This window comes from Lutra lutra, chromosome 14, assembly GCF_902655055.1.
Source record: "Lutra lutra chromosome 14, mLutLut1.2, whole genome shotgun sequence".
Taxonomy (NCBI): Eukaryota; Metazoa; Chordata; class Mammalia; order Carnivora; family Mustelidae; genus Lutra; species Lutra lutra.
In genome coordinates, this window is record NC_062291.1 from 73,678,491 (window position 1) to 73,693,833 (window position 15,343).

Sequence of the window (15,343 nt, forward strand, 5' to 3'; positions counted from 1 at the left end):
CTTAGAGATAAGTAGCTGCCATCACATCAGTTTGTTCGTTTTTCTCCACTGCTCTATTTTGGAGAATGTATTAGTTTTCTTTTGCAGCATGTCAAATTACCACAGACTTAGAGGCCTAAACAATACACAATTATAGCTTGGAATTATAGCTCTTGGATGTGGCCTGGTTGGTTTCTCTGCTCAAGGTCTCAGAGGCTGAAATCAAGGTGTCAGGCTGAGTCTTTGGAAGCTCTGGAGAAGAATGTGCTTCCAAACTTATTAAGATTTTTGTCAAAATTCAGTTCTTGCAGTTGTATAACTAAGTGCCCATTTTTTCACCGGCTGTCAATACTAAACCACTTCAGCTCCTGAAGTATGCTCACATTCTTTCCCACACGGCCCCCTCCATCACTAAAACTAGCAACATCATCTCGAAAGCTCACATGGAATCTCTTACTTCCAGTAGAGACCAATCCCTTTTAAAGGATCTTTTGGTTGGATTCAATCAGAATGGGTTTCCTTTCTTAAAGTCAGCTATGCCATGTAATATAACTGAATCACCAGATTAAGTTGATGACCCTTCTATCACATATACAAGTTCCTACCACACTGAAGAGGAGGCCATTAGTATTTGATTTAAAAACTGAGTACTGTAACCTAGTTTTATTGACACCAAAGATTAACCACCGTACCATACAATTTACTCATTTAAAGGTCTATAACTCAACGAGTTTTTAGTATAATCAGAATTATGCAGCTATCACCACCATCAATTTTACCATCCCCAGAAGAAAACTTATACTTATCGGCAGTCACTATTAAGCCCCCACTTACCCTTGTCAGCTATGGGCAATCTTTATATCTTTAATGGATTTATGTATCCATTATGTATCTCTAATCTTTATATCTCTATGGATATATGTATTTTGGACATTTTAAGTAAATTGAATCATAGTGGTAGTCTGTCGAGACTGGTTTCTTTCACATTTCATAATGTTTTCAAATTTGATCCATGTTGCAGCATACAGCAGTACTTTATTTCTTTATATTACCAAATAATGTTCAATTTTATGAATATACCACAATTTATTTATTCAGTTATCACCTGACGGACATTTGGATCTTTACAATTTGAGGTCTTTTGGATAATGCTTCTATAAACATGCATGTAAGAATTTATGTGCGGACCTATTTTCATCACTTTTGAAATGGTGTATCTTTACTAGATACAATTACTTTGGGTCAAGCAGTGACTACATCAAACCTTTTGAGGAACTACCAAACTGTTTCAGCTGCTGCTGTGTTATTTTATATTCCCACTGACAGTTCACAAGGGGTTCTGATTACTCTAGATCTTTACCAACACTGGTTATTTCATGTCATTTTGATTATAGTTATCCTGGTTTGTGTGAGGTAGTATCTCATTGCAGTTATGATATATAGTTTCTAAGTGGATATGGTGTTGAGCATCTTTTCATGTGCCTATTGGCTTTTTCTACTCTTTTTCAGAGAAATGTCCATAATATTCTTTGCCCATTATTTAATTGGGGTATTTGTCTTCTTATTATGAAATCGTAAGAGTTCTTTATATACTGTAGATATAAGTCCTTTATCAAAGTTTGATCTACAAATATATTTTCTACTCTATGGATTGTCCTGTCATTTTCTTGATAATGTACTCTGTTGCACACACACAAAAATGTTTTTGAAGATTTTATTTATGTATTTGACAGAAAAAGAGAGAGTGAGCACAAAGCAGGGGGAGTGGCACAAAAGGGAGAGGGAGAAGCAGGCTTCCTGTTGGAGCAAGGAGCCTGATGCAGGGCTTGATCCCAAGATCTGGGGATCATGACCTGAGCCGAAGGCAGACAGTTAACTGACTGAGCCACCCAGGCACCCCTGTTGCACAAAAATTTTAAATTTTGATGATGGCCTATCTGGTTCTTTTTTTTTTTTCCCCATTTGGTGTATTATCTGGAAAACCATGTGTAATATAAGATACCAAAGATTTACTCCTATGTTTTTTTCTAAGAATTTAATAGTTTTAGCTATTACATTTAGTTTTTTTTCTATTTTGAGTTAATTTTTGTGTGTGATATGAGATATGGATCCAACCTAATTCTTGAACCTTTGTTTATCCAGGTGTCCAAGCACCATTTGTTGAAAGACTACTTTTCCCCTCATTGAATTTATTTTTTATTTTGTTTTATTTTTCATCTTTTAAAATGGTGTTTTACTCACTTCTGTATTTTCCATTTCTCTCCTTTTTATGTTCATGTTTTTTTCTATATTCTTGAACATATAAAGCTTATTTATTTATTTATTTATTTATAGAAAGAGCAAGAGACTGGGAGTAAGGACAAAAGAAGAGGGAGAGAGAATTTTAAGCAGACTCCATGCCTAGTGCGGAGCTGATGTGGGGCTTGATCTGAAGGCCCTGAGAGCATGACCTGAGCTGAATTCAGAAGTAGATACTCACCTGACCCAGCTACTCAGGCACCCCACTAAAGCATACTTTCAATAGCTGTTTTAAAAATCATTCTGTGCTCATTCCATCATGTGTGATGTTTTCTTGTTTGTTCTATTGATTTTTTTGTTTGTTTTACTGATGAAGGAGCAGATGTTCCAGCTTGGTTATTTTTTTGTGGTATTCTAGACATTGTGGATTTTTGGAGTTTTATTATATAGTTCTATTTCGTTTAGTGTGTTGTACTTTATTCTGGCATGCAGTTACATTATTTAGAATCTGTATGATCATTTCAAGAATTGTTTTTAAGTTTTCTTTTTTCTTTTTTCTTTTTTTTAAAGGTCCTATACATAGTCTTAAGTTCAGGGCTAATTTATTTCCACTGCTAAGTCACTGTCTTTCTGTGGTCTCTATAGAGTAGTCTTTGTATTAAGGGGTCTCCACTCTAGTTGGAATACAAAGTATTCCAGTCCTTTGTGAGCTACTGGCATTGTTTGACTTACTGTTTTCTGGTGGTACTTTCTCTAACTTCATGGAGTTTCACACTCTGTGTCCAGTCATTATGCAGCCAAAGATTTAAGAAAACTCCTCAGTAGATTGATATGTATAGCTCTCTTTCCTCTCATGTTTTTTCCCCGAATTCTAGCCACTGTGACCTCCCCAGTCTTTGATCTTTGCTTTCTCAGCTAAATGACTCTCTGGCCTTTGTTTGGGTTTGCCTCTCTGGGCTGCTTCCTTAAATCTGTCTCCAGGTAACAAGTCAGGGGAGTCATAGGCCCATGTTTCCATTTTTCTCAGATGCCATTCTTGAGCTGCCTGTTATTTGAAAGTAGTTGTTTCATATATTCTGTTTTGTGTTTGTTGTTTACAAGTGGAGGTCAATTCTTAGAGTGGTTAATGACTTATTGGCAGAAGTGGAAGTCTTCTGTCTGTTTTTATCTACAATAATGAATCTCTTGTAAACAACATATAGGTCTTGCCTTTTTTGTTGTTGTTTTGTTTTTTAAATCTAGTCTGACAATCTCTGCCTTCTATCAGAGTGTTTAGTCAATTTAGATTTAATATAATACTGGTATAATTGAGTTTTAGTTCTACCATCATGGTATTTATTTTTAAAATTTCTTTTATTTTTTCTTCTGTTGTTGATTCTTCCTTTTGCCTTTTTTGGATTAATTGAGTGTTTTTAAAGTCCATTTTTATCACTTTTATTGGATTTTTAGCTATACTTCTTTTGTGTTTTTTTTAGTGACTGCTGTAGTGATTGTAATAGTCATCTTTATCTTATCACAGTCTACCTTGAATCAATATTATACTACTTCATGTATAAGGTAAGAATATTACAATAGTGTAATTCCATTTGCTCTTTTTCTGTCCTTTGTGTAATTATTGCCGTATATTTTACTTCTGTATATGTTATTAACCACACAATGCATTATTAGTTTTTGCTTTAAACAGATGATTTTCTTATAAAGAAATCATGACAAGAAAAAAATCCTTTTACTAACCCATGTAGTGTTCATTTTCTGTGATCTTCATTTTTTCCTATAGATCTGAATTTACTTCTGTTATATTTCTTTAGCTTGATGAATTTTATTTAACATTTATAAAAATACTGTTTCTCACTTGTAGCTATAAATGATGTTTGCTTTCATATACCTGAGAAATGTTTTATTGTATACTTGCATGTCTTTATAGTTGAAGGATGTTTTTATTGGAAATAGCATTCTAAGTTGACAGATACATTTTTTCCCTCCAATAATTTGAAGATGTAATTTCCTTTTCTTCTGGCTCCTACTGCTTCTCTTAAGAATTCCTTTATCAGTTTTATTGTTTACTTTTTGAAAGTAGTATTTTTTTTTTAAAATCTCCAGCTGGCTTTTTAAAATAGATTTTTTCTTTGTTTTTGAATATCAGCAGTTTTAATATGATGTACCTAAGGATCAGTTTTATTTGTTATTGTGATTGTGAATTATATGGTTTGTTTACCCTGTAGCTTGATTTTTTTCATCATTTTTGTACAATTTCCTGCCATTATCTCTTCAAATATTGCATCTGTCCCATCATGTCACTCTGTCTTCTATTTCTAGGACTTTGCTTTACTTGTGTTAGGCTTTTTCATTATGTCCATAATTTTTCTTACTGTTCTTTGTATTTTATATTCTTGCATCTCCTTTGATCTGTGTCTCAATTCATTGATTCTTCCTATACATGTTTCTAGTTTTCTGTTAAACTTATGTTTCAGTTATTACTATTTAACATAGTACCCCAAGCTCACAGTATTAAAGCAGTTTTATTCATGATTTTGCATCATCTCTTTTCTTGTTGAATTCTGCTAGTCAGTTCTTCTTTTAATCTCCCTTAAATTGATTAATTGGTTGATTGATTAATTGATTTTTTAATGTGACTGCAGTTATCTGGCTTTCTGATTTGCTTTGACTGGTCTCAAAATGTTTCCCTCACATGTCTAGTACTTTGAGCTGGCTGGTTGGTCTAGGGGTCCTCTGCTATGGATGACTTTTTTCTGCTGTCCTATCATCCTCCCGTTTATAAACTGTGCTCTATACATGTTATTTTTAGCATTCTAAGGAGAGAGCAGAGTATGTATGCCTCTTGAGGCCTAAGCTTAGAATTTGTATACCATCACTTCTTCATTCTGTTTTTTGAGAAGTCTTGATGCCAATCCATGTTCAAAGAATGGGAAAAAAAAATCCCACTTTTTTGGTGAGAGCAAGGATAAAATAATGTTATGTACAACCTTCGTAATGGGAAGAATTCAACCAGTTCAACCCAGATATGGGAAGAATTTGTGTCAATTATTTTTCAGCTCATCTACTTAACTCTAAGTTTTTTGTATGTTTGTTGACTGATGTATAACTCATATGGCGTAAAATCCTCTATGTTAAAGTATATAATTCAGTGGTTTGCAGAATAATTGGTAGGTTTGTAACTATCACCAGAATATAGTTCCAGTAAATTTAGGTACCCCAAAATAAAACCCCATACCCTTTAATAGTCCTTTCCTAGTCTTCTTTCTCTTGGAACCCAAAAACTACTGATATACTTTATTTATGAATTTGTTTATTCTGGACATTTAAATATGGTGTAAATGTACTGTTTTTAGAATATTCCCTTGATACTTAATATATTCTTTTGAGAATTATTGTAAAATTATGTAAGAAATAGCATAGAGGATCATAGGGGAGGGGAGGGAAAACTGAATGGGAAGAAATCAGAGAAGGAGACAAACCACAAGAAACTCTTGACTCCAGGAAATAAACTGAGGCTTGCTGGAGGGAGGTGGCTGTGGGTATGGGGTAGCTGGGTGATAGGCATTAAGGAGGGCACATGCGGTAATGAACACTGGGTATTATGTGCAACTGAAGAATCACTGAACTCTACCTCTGAAACTAATAATACACTATGTGTTGGCTAATTGAATTTAAATAAAAAATAAATAAAAGACAATCCCAGCATCAAAAATTATAAAATACATAGAAGTAAACTTAGTCAATGAGACAAAGACTTGTAAAAAAAATTAAAAAATAAAACTGTATTATAACAGACAAAAAAGTGCTTATTCATATTAGAGAGAAGAGTGGGGGAGGGGCAGAGGGAAAGAGGGAATCCCAAGCAGACTCCACACTGAGTGTGGAGCCTGACTGTGTGCTTGATCCCATGACCCTGAGATCATGACCTGAGCTGAAACTGAGAGTTGGTCGCTTAACCATCTGAGCCACCCTGGTGCCCTGACTTCAGTTCTTTTAAATTTTTTGAGGTCCATTTTATGACCCGGTATGAGTGTATTGATGGAGAATGTTTTAGGTGTACTTTAAAAGAATGTATATTCTGCTGCTCTTATGTGGATTTTTCTCTTTGTGTTTGCTTGGTCTAGTTGGTTTATAGTGTTCAAGTCTTCTCTCCCCTGCCAATCTAATGTCTAGTTGTTATATTCTTGTTGAAAGTATTAAAGCCTCCAACTATTTTGTTGAATTGTGTATTTATATTTTCATTTCTATGTTTCTTCATGCATTTTGAGGATCTGTTAGTAGGTGCATGTGTATTTATACTTTTAATATGTTCTTCATGAATTGACCTTTATTGTTACACAATGTCCCTCTTTGTCTCTAGGAAATTTTTTAAAAGTCTATCTGAAATTTGTAGCGCTACTGCAACTTTCTTATGGTTGCTGTTTGTATGTTAATATCTTTTTTCATTCACTCACTTTCAATATATTTGCATCTTTAGGTGTGTCTCCTATACACAGTACACAATTAGATCTTAATTTTAATCCAGTCTATCTCTTCATGATTTTTGTACTTAGAATTATGCTTCTTCAATGTGTCGATAACATTTTTTTTTTATCAAATTAGGGTAGTTTTCAGAATTTCAAGTAAATTTTAGCCTCCCCTACTCTCTCTCATCCTTTCAACACTCCCATTACTCGTAGGCCTGAGTACTTGATGGTTTCCCACATTTATCTGAGATTTTGTTCACTCTTCTTCATTCTTTTTTCTCTGTACATACATAATTTCTATTGACCTATTAATTCTTTCTTCTGTCATTATTAATCTACTGTTGAGTCCCTCTAGTGTATTTTTTATTTTAGTTATTAAACTATTCTACTAATTCATTTTTCATTCACTTTTTAAAATTTTGTTTTTACTGTTCTCTATTTGATCAGATATTGTCATTATACCTACTTTTACTTCTTTTATTCTTTGTCTTTAATTCTTTTGAATATTTTCATGTCTTCTAATTGTCCTGTGAGTCCAGTTCTTGGGCTATCAATTCTCATTTTTATTATCTCTCCCTTTCTTTCTTCTGAGTCTTCTTTTTGATGCTTTGTAAGTTTTCTCTTTGAGGTTTAACCCTGTGTTTTTGTTTATTTGCTTGTCCCCCACTCTCCCATAAGTCAGAGGTTTGCAAAGCAATGCCTGAAGGCCAGACCTGGTCCCTTGCCTATTTTTATAAGTGGAGTTTTACTGGAATGCAGATATGCTCAACTGTTGTGTATTGTGTATGGTTGCTTTTGCACTATAATGCTCTATAATGGCAGAGGTGAGGAACTGTGATAGAAATTATATCATCAGCAAAGCCTAAAATACTTACCATCTAGCCCTTTACAGAAAAACAGATTTTCTCACTGTGTATTCTGTGTTGTATTTGTTTGAGTTTTTAGAAGTATTTCTAGGGGCCGTTTAAACCTGATTTTGCAAAGTGTATGAGGCTTTTCTTGATTACAGAACAGATTTTACATTAATGTTTGATGTTGGAGTTTCTGTACCATGTGAACAATGTGAATTTCTTCCAGGAGATATGTCTGGCATAGGCTTTAAGTTCTCACAAGTGGACTTGTGATGTACTTTTCTCCCCGACAGATAGAGGCTGCAAGTGGAGGCTTCAAGCCTTATAAGTATGGTTTAGTTTTGCTGTCTTCCTTGAGGATGCCAGAGATCATATCACCTGGCCATGTTGGGTTTTCAAACCCAAGTCTCCTTATTCTTGTTTGTCCATTTTATATATAGTGAAATTCTGTTACTAACTCAAGATTCTCTTTAACATTCTTGTTTTGAATCCTAGCTCTGATTTCTAGCATCTGATAATCCCTTTTGTTTTAAGATAGGGTATGTGTTAAAAAATGTTTTGAGTAAATTTTCTGTGTATACATTTTTTGAATTTTATTGAGATTGTCAAGCAGATATTTTTAAATGTTTTACATCTGTTTTAGAGAGCACATATTTTTCAAAACTATGTTATCTTATTTGCATATCAAATGCTGAGTTTTCCATAATATTTTTTTTCTTTCTTTTTCTTTCTTTCCTTTTTACATGTTTGTATATATAGATAAGGAACCATCTGGGCTGGTTTTAAAATTTAGACAAAACAGTATGGATGGCTTCTTTTTAGCTTTATTCATGTTCCTCAGCCAGGTTGTTATTAGAACTTTTTAGTAACAATGTATCCTAGAAGAACTATTTAGATACAAGCTTCTATTACTCTTTGCTTTAGCACCCCAATGCTAGTGGGAATAAAACATAAGCATAGGTTTATAGTGTATCTTTTTCTTGTCTGTGTTTGCTACAGCCATTATGTCTGGGTTCCACTTTGTGTAGGATGCTTTCTCTTTTGCCGTTGTTGCCATGCTAGTTACAGTCTAGGACAATGACCACCCCCACCCCCCTGCCTTTTTCCCCAGCCTTGGAAATTTTGTCTGCAGTCAGATCTAAATCGTACCAACTTTTCGTGTAGTATATTCATTACCTTAAACATTACACTTACCTGTATCACACTTTCCATGAGCTTTATGGCATCAAGCCAATAATATGCTTTGTGATTGCCCTATGGCTCAGAAATGCCTTCTGAACTTCTCATTTTCAGGAAGAGACAGTGAGTGGCATTATACCAGGGATCCTCTTTTAATTTTCAGAGGTATTGTAGTTTACTACCTTCTAGTTTAATTTGTGTCATTGTCACCATACCCAAATACCTGTAGTTGCTGGTAAGTTTCCTTTTATTTTAGTGGTGAGCTAACAGGAGGATATTAGATATGATTGCTGAATTTAGACATCCTATTCAGAAGTTAAAGCATGTGTTTTTCTGGTGGAAATATGTCACCAGGAGATTAATAAAATACATATATAGTAACCCATTTCTTACTTTAACTTTTTCAGGTAATGCTTTACATGTAGTGGGCACTCAATAAACTTGTTTTTACCTGACTGAATTAATTAGTAGTATCAATAATAAAGTTTCTATGAAACAACAACTTACACTTTTAAACAAGTATTTAAAAAATCAAAGTTCTTAACATTATTATTTTTATAGAACTAATATGAATTTGCTATAGAAAATTGATGATGCAAAAAAAACTTACTAAACTAAGATAACCTATATTAACTTTCGATAGGCATACTTATACATTTTATTTTATTTTTTAAACTTTGTTTTTACTTTATTTTTTTATTTAAATTCAATTAATTAACATACAATATATTATTTGTTTCAGGAATACAGGTCTGTGATTCATCAGTCTTATATTGATACCCAGTGCTCATTATAACATATACCCTCCCCAATGATCACCCACTTACCCCATCCCCCTACTCCCTCCCCTCCAGCAGCTCTCAGTTTGTTTCCTAAGATTAAGAGTCTTTTATGGTTTGTCTCCCAATTTTCATTTCTTTAAAGATTTACTTATTTATTTAAAGAGAGAGAGAGCTCTCAAGAGAGTGAATAGGGGGAGGGCCAGAAGGGGAGGGAGGAAGAGGGAGAGAAGGAGACTCCCGCTGAGCATGCAGCCTGATGCTGGGCTAGATCTCCAGATTTTGAGATCATGACCTGAGCTGAAATCAAGAGTCGTTCAGATGCTTAACCAACTGAGCCACGCAGGCATCCCATACTGATACATTTTAAAACAAAATTGTTGTCATTCTAAATATCATGTTTTGTACCTTGATTTCACTTAAATTATCATGAGCATTTTTCCTTGTTCTAAATTTCTTCCTCATTGTTTCATAGTGTAATATAAAATATGAAAACTATAATTTTCCTCAGTTTTATAGAGGATGATGAAGATTATTTAGCATTTCCCCATGATGACTTTATGTTATTTCTGTACTGTCTTATAGTGGAGTTATGGCTCTGAAAATTTCTATAGAGTATAGGTGTTCAGTTTTTACTATTCTTGCCTGTGTCTTTACCTTTTGATGTTAGTTAGCTCTTGTGGATGACCCTATGTTACTCTCTTAGGATCTCCCTCTCTCACTTTCGAATTTTCTACATACAATAGCTATGGTATTTAATGTTGGTCTTTGATTCAAACTTTCTGTTTATGTGTTTATTTCTGCTATTGATTAGCTATGTGACTTTGGATGGTTGCTTAACCCAGGCTTCCTTCGCGTGGTGCATAAACAATGAATCTTGGAACACTGAAAAAAAAAAAAAGTCTTAGAAATGGCCCCAATGTAATACCTCCCATATAGAATTATTGTGAGGATTAAATAATATAATTTAGGTCTACCACCTGGTATACTATCTGGCAATTGAGTAGTATTTGTATATTTTAAAAGCGATGCAATATGTACACTGACCAATCAGAATAGATGCTGGCCACAACAATTGGGATTGATGGAATATTGGCTTCCCTGGCTACAGTAAGAGGAAGCTCAATTAAGTGCTATCTTTGTTGTAATAATGATGAAAATGATTATGAGGGTGGCAATGATGATGGTGTTTGGACAAGCAGTTACAAAATAAGTCATTATGTTTCAAATAGGCACAAAAGGCATGAGCTTTCATATATGAACTTTATCTCTAATCTGAAATTCTGTTGTAAAATTAATACCAGAACTTTTTAAATCTTATGTTATGAACACATAAAAAAGTCTTATGCTTTAAATGTGATTCTGTGTAGTTCACATTCAAATAGAATTTTGACAAAGCTTTGAAGCTTTTCTTATCCAAAGAAGATAAGAAGATAATTTTTTTTTATGCAAATTAATTTAGAAGTGCTGTTTTTATTAATCGTACACAGAGTTTTTTGAAGTAAGGGCCTATAGCTGCACAATTTTTTATATTTATTGATCATTTGTTATTATGTGTAAATATAATTAAGATGCAATTTAACATCCTTTATTAAAGCTATATTATTCATTCTTGTGTGTATATAACTTAATAGATAAATATTCATGTGAATCTTTAAGTAATGTGTTAAAAATGTATTCCTTTTTGGGGCCCCTGGGTGGTTCAGTCACTTAAGTGTCTGACTCTTGATTTTGTCTCAGGTCATGATATAAGGGTCGTGAGATCAGGCCCTGTATTGGGCTCTGTGCTGGGCATGGAGCCTGCTTAAGATTCTCCCCCCTCCCTCCGCCCCTCACCCCTGCTCATGCACGTGCTCTCTCTCATAGCTATGTTATGTTTTACTTTATCTCTTTCCCCTATATTTTATAGAACATACAACAAAATTTCAACACAATTTACTGTATATATTGTCCTGCATTTATATTTTGAATCACATATGTTTTACATAAAAAAATAAAACTTGGGAAATGTCCTTTGGCCTTTGCTACCATTTAAATTTGTAAAACAAATTCTTTGTCTTGATAAGTGTTATACTTGCTGTGGTTTCATAGATATTTATGATATTTTTTACTCTTTTCTTTAGCTTGCCAGTGTAATGGACATAGCACGTGCATCAATAACAATGTGTGTGAACAGTGTAAAAATCTTACCACAGGAAAGCAGTGTCAAGACTGTATGCCAGGTTATTATGGGGATCCGACTAATGGAGGACAATGCACAGGTAAGTATATTTTCTTTTACTTCAGTACATTTTTATTACAGAAAAGAAAATTGAGGAAGATACATATCTTGTGGAAAATGTATTTTATAAAAGAAAATTTTTTCCATTAAGTTCCAATATTTTTAGAAGGTAGTATTTACTCAGTAGGTGTGATGTGAATTATAACAATTCTGTGAAACACTTTACAAAGTTCTTATTGCAAAATTAATACATGTTTATTATAGGAAATTTAGCAAATGTCATGTTTATCCATTCATCCGTTAATGGACCCTGAGTTGCTTCCACCTATTGGTATTGTGAGTAATGCTGCGATGGACATGGGCCTGCGGATACTTGTTTAGGTTCCTGTGTCATTTCATGTAGTTATTGGACATTTGTAGATCTGTGGAGAAGTGTCTGTTAAGCCCTTTGCCCATTTTTTATTTGGGTTGTTTGATGTTGTTGTTGAATTATAAGGGTTTTTTTTTTAATATATTCTATATTATATATATATATATATATATGTATATATATATATATATATATATTTTTTTTTTTTTATATTCTAGATACATACATACGTACATATATTACCAGATACATAATTTGCAAATATTTCCTCCCATTCTGTAGGTTGCCTTTTAATTTTCTTTATAGTGTCCTTTGAAACACAAAAGTTTCCAAGTTTGATGAAGTCCAGTTTACTTATTTATTTTTTTGTTGCTTGTGTTTTTGGTGCTTATCTAAGGATCCACTGCCAAATGCAATGTCATGAGGATTACCAAAGTATTAATTTTTTGCCAACATAGGCAAAAGAAACATTTGAATAACTATATTAGCTATAAAATGTTTTAAATTAGAATGTAAGTTTTATCACTCCAATAGATATAAGTGCTTTTAGAAATATGTTCCCCTTTGGGGATGATATGTCTCTTCTAGGTTTAAGACTAAGTTCAGTTATTCCATATTCATTTTTGTTGCTGACATTACACATCTGGCAAGCTGAGGCATAATGCAATGGAAAATTAAAGGGGATGAAAGATAAATGCCTATCTTATTCAGTACTGCACATTCTCTGGTAGTTTATGAAGCTTTAAATTATTCCTTGTAGTTTAATTGTTTCCTAAAGTTGGCAAGATATTATTTTGCTGTCTGTGACTTCTCTATGGTGATGTAATATATGAAAGTCATTTTTATTTCTTAGGGCCACATTACCTATCTAACTAAATCAACAGTATGTCACATCTGGTGAATTATTTTTAATGCAGCTGTGGCTAAAATAAATTTATAAAAAATAAGTATAAATTTACTGATATTTCTTTATTTTTAATTCACCTTTTTGAGAAAAGTTCACTTTTCATTAGTAGATACATTTATTAAGATTCAAAGTCTGCTGATATTAAGGGGAAGAAGGAAGTCGATTTATATTTGAATGGTGAAGCTTTAGAGGTACTGAAGATTCAGAGATTATTTTTTTAAATTCAGTCTACTAAAGTCAATTTAACATTGTTGCCGATATTAATGAATGTACTTGTAGATTTTCCTCAGATTGTTTTTAGACTATGGCATATTCATAGCTATTCTTTTAATATAATTAACTATTAAAAGTGGTTTATTAGTAACTGTCAGAGGGTGCCTGGGTTGCTTAGACAGTTAAGCGTCTGACTCTTGATTTTGGCTCAGGTCATGATCTTGGAGTGGTGAGATTGAGCCCTGTGTCAAGCTCTCATCACAGAGTCTGCCTGAGATTCTTTTTCTCCCTCTGCCCCTTCCCCTGCTTTCTCTCTCTCTCAAATAAATAAATAAATCTTAAAAAAAAAAAAAAACAACTTGTCAGAATAGCTAAAATTAACAACAGGGGTAATCACAGATGTTGGCAAGGATGCCGAGAAAGGGGAACCCCTTACATTGTTGGTGAGTACAGAAAATGGTGCAGCCTCTCTGAAAAAAGTATGGAGTTTCCTCAGATAGTTAAAAATGGAACTACCCTATGATCTAGCAATTGCCCTACTAGGTATTTACCTAAATGATACAAAAACACTGAATTGTAGGGACACATGCACCCCAATGTTTATAGCAACATTATCAACAATAGTTAAATTGTAAAAAAAGCTCAAATGTTTTCAACTGATGAATGGATAAAGAAGATATGGGATACACACACACACACACACACACACACACACAGAGTGTGTATTATTACTCAGTGGAATATTACTCAGCCATCAAAAAGAATGAAGTCTGGCCATTTGCAAGGATGTGGATGGAGCTAGAATGTATTATGCTAAGTGAATTAAGTTAGTCAGAGATTTCACTCATATATGGAATTTAAGAAATGAAACAGATGTACATAGGAAAAAAAAGAAAAGAGAGAGCACTGACCTGAATGATTTAAAAAAAGAAAAAGAAAAGAGTTAACTATAGAGAACAAACTGAGGGTTGCTGGAGGTGTGGTGGGTGGGGAGATAGGTTATATAGGTGAATAGGTTTTAAGAGGGGCAACTTGTGATGAGCATTGGGTATTATATTTGAGTGATGAATCATTAAATTCTACTCCTGAAACTAATATTATACTGTATAGTAACTAACTGGAGTTTAAATAAGAACTTGAAACAAAAAACTTTTTTAAAAAGTGGTTTATTATTAAAATTATTTTATTTCTCATTGATGTCCAAGAAGATTCTTTGATACATATTTGCTCTGGAGTTGCTGTCTGTCTCTCTATCTGTCTATCATCCATCTATCAATCTTCATAGCTATGGAAGAATATAACATTGTAAACAGCTTGGGCTTTGGAATCATACTGCTTGGGTCCATATCCAGGCAATGCCACTGTCACCTTGGGTAATTATTTAACCTCTTATTGTCTCAGTTTCCTCAGTTAAAAATTATATGACTAATTTAATTTATTGTGAGGCATAAATGAGGTACTTTACATAAGAAATAATTTGTGCTTCTTGTAAATGTTTATTCTAGAATGCTGTCATTGTCATTATTACTATTATTTTTATTACAAAAATTTGTTACATCAGTAAACTTAAGTATGTTAATAAAAATATGATTTTATACTTTTTAACAGTATTATTTTTGTCATATTATCTTCAACTTGACTTATAAATGTTAGTAAAAGAATATAAGTGAAAGTTTCATTGACTAGAATGGCTCGCTATACTCTAATGGCTCAACACTATGTACTGTATTACTTTGCGATGGAGGATTATCCTTGATTCACAAGCAATTATTGAGTACTTAACTATATGCAAAACACGGTACTAGGGCTTGAATTTCTATACATTGTAAGGGTGATATAATGGTGTTATGAAGAGGTTGAATGATAGAACCAGGGACAAAGAGTTTAATTCTTTTTTTTTTTTTTTTTTTTAAGAGGCTTAATCCACTGAGCCAGCCACCCAGGCGCCCAAAGAGTTTAATTATGATGGAAGGATCTGGGTGGGCCCTTTGGAGTTGAGTTCAATTTATAAGTTTCACTTTTATACCATTATCATCAATTCCATGCTTTTCATTATACCTTGTTCTAAGTGTGAGACAACTAAGCTATAATGCTATTAATCACCAAAATGTTTAAAAATATTTGTATGTATTTGTTTTATTTG

At 33.3% G+C, this 15,343-nt stretch overlaps 1 protein-coding gene across 7 annotated transcripts in view; it reads left to right on the plus strand.

The window, feature by feature from the left end:
* Window positions 1-15,343, plus strand: part of ATRNL1 (attractin like 1) — an 817,982-nt gene that overhangs the window by 199,549 nt on the left and 603,090 nt on the right. For all 7 annotated transcript variants that reach the window (XM_047702609.1, XM_047702610.1, XM_047702611.1 and 4 more), the window contains exon 19: window positions 11,613-11,750. In XM_047702609.1, coding sequence (XP_047558565.1) covers window positions 11,613-11,750 — 138 coding nt within the window. The remainder of the gene's footprint in view (window positions 1-11,612; window positions 11,751-15,343) is intronic.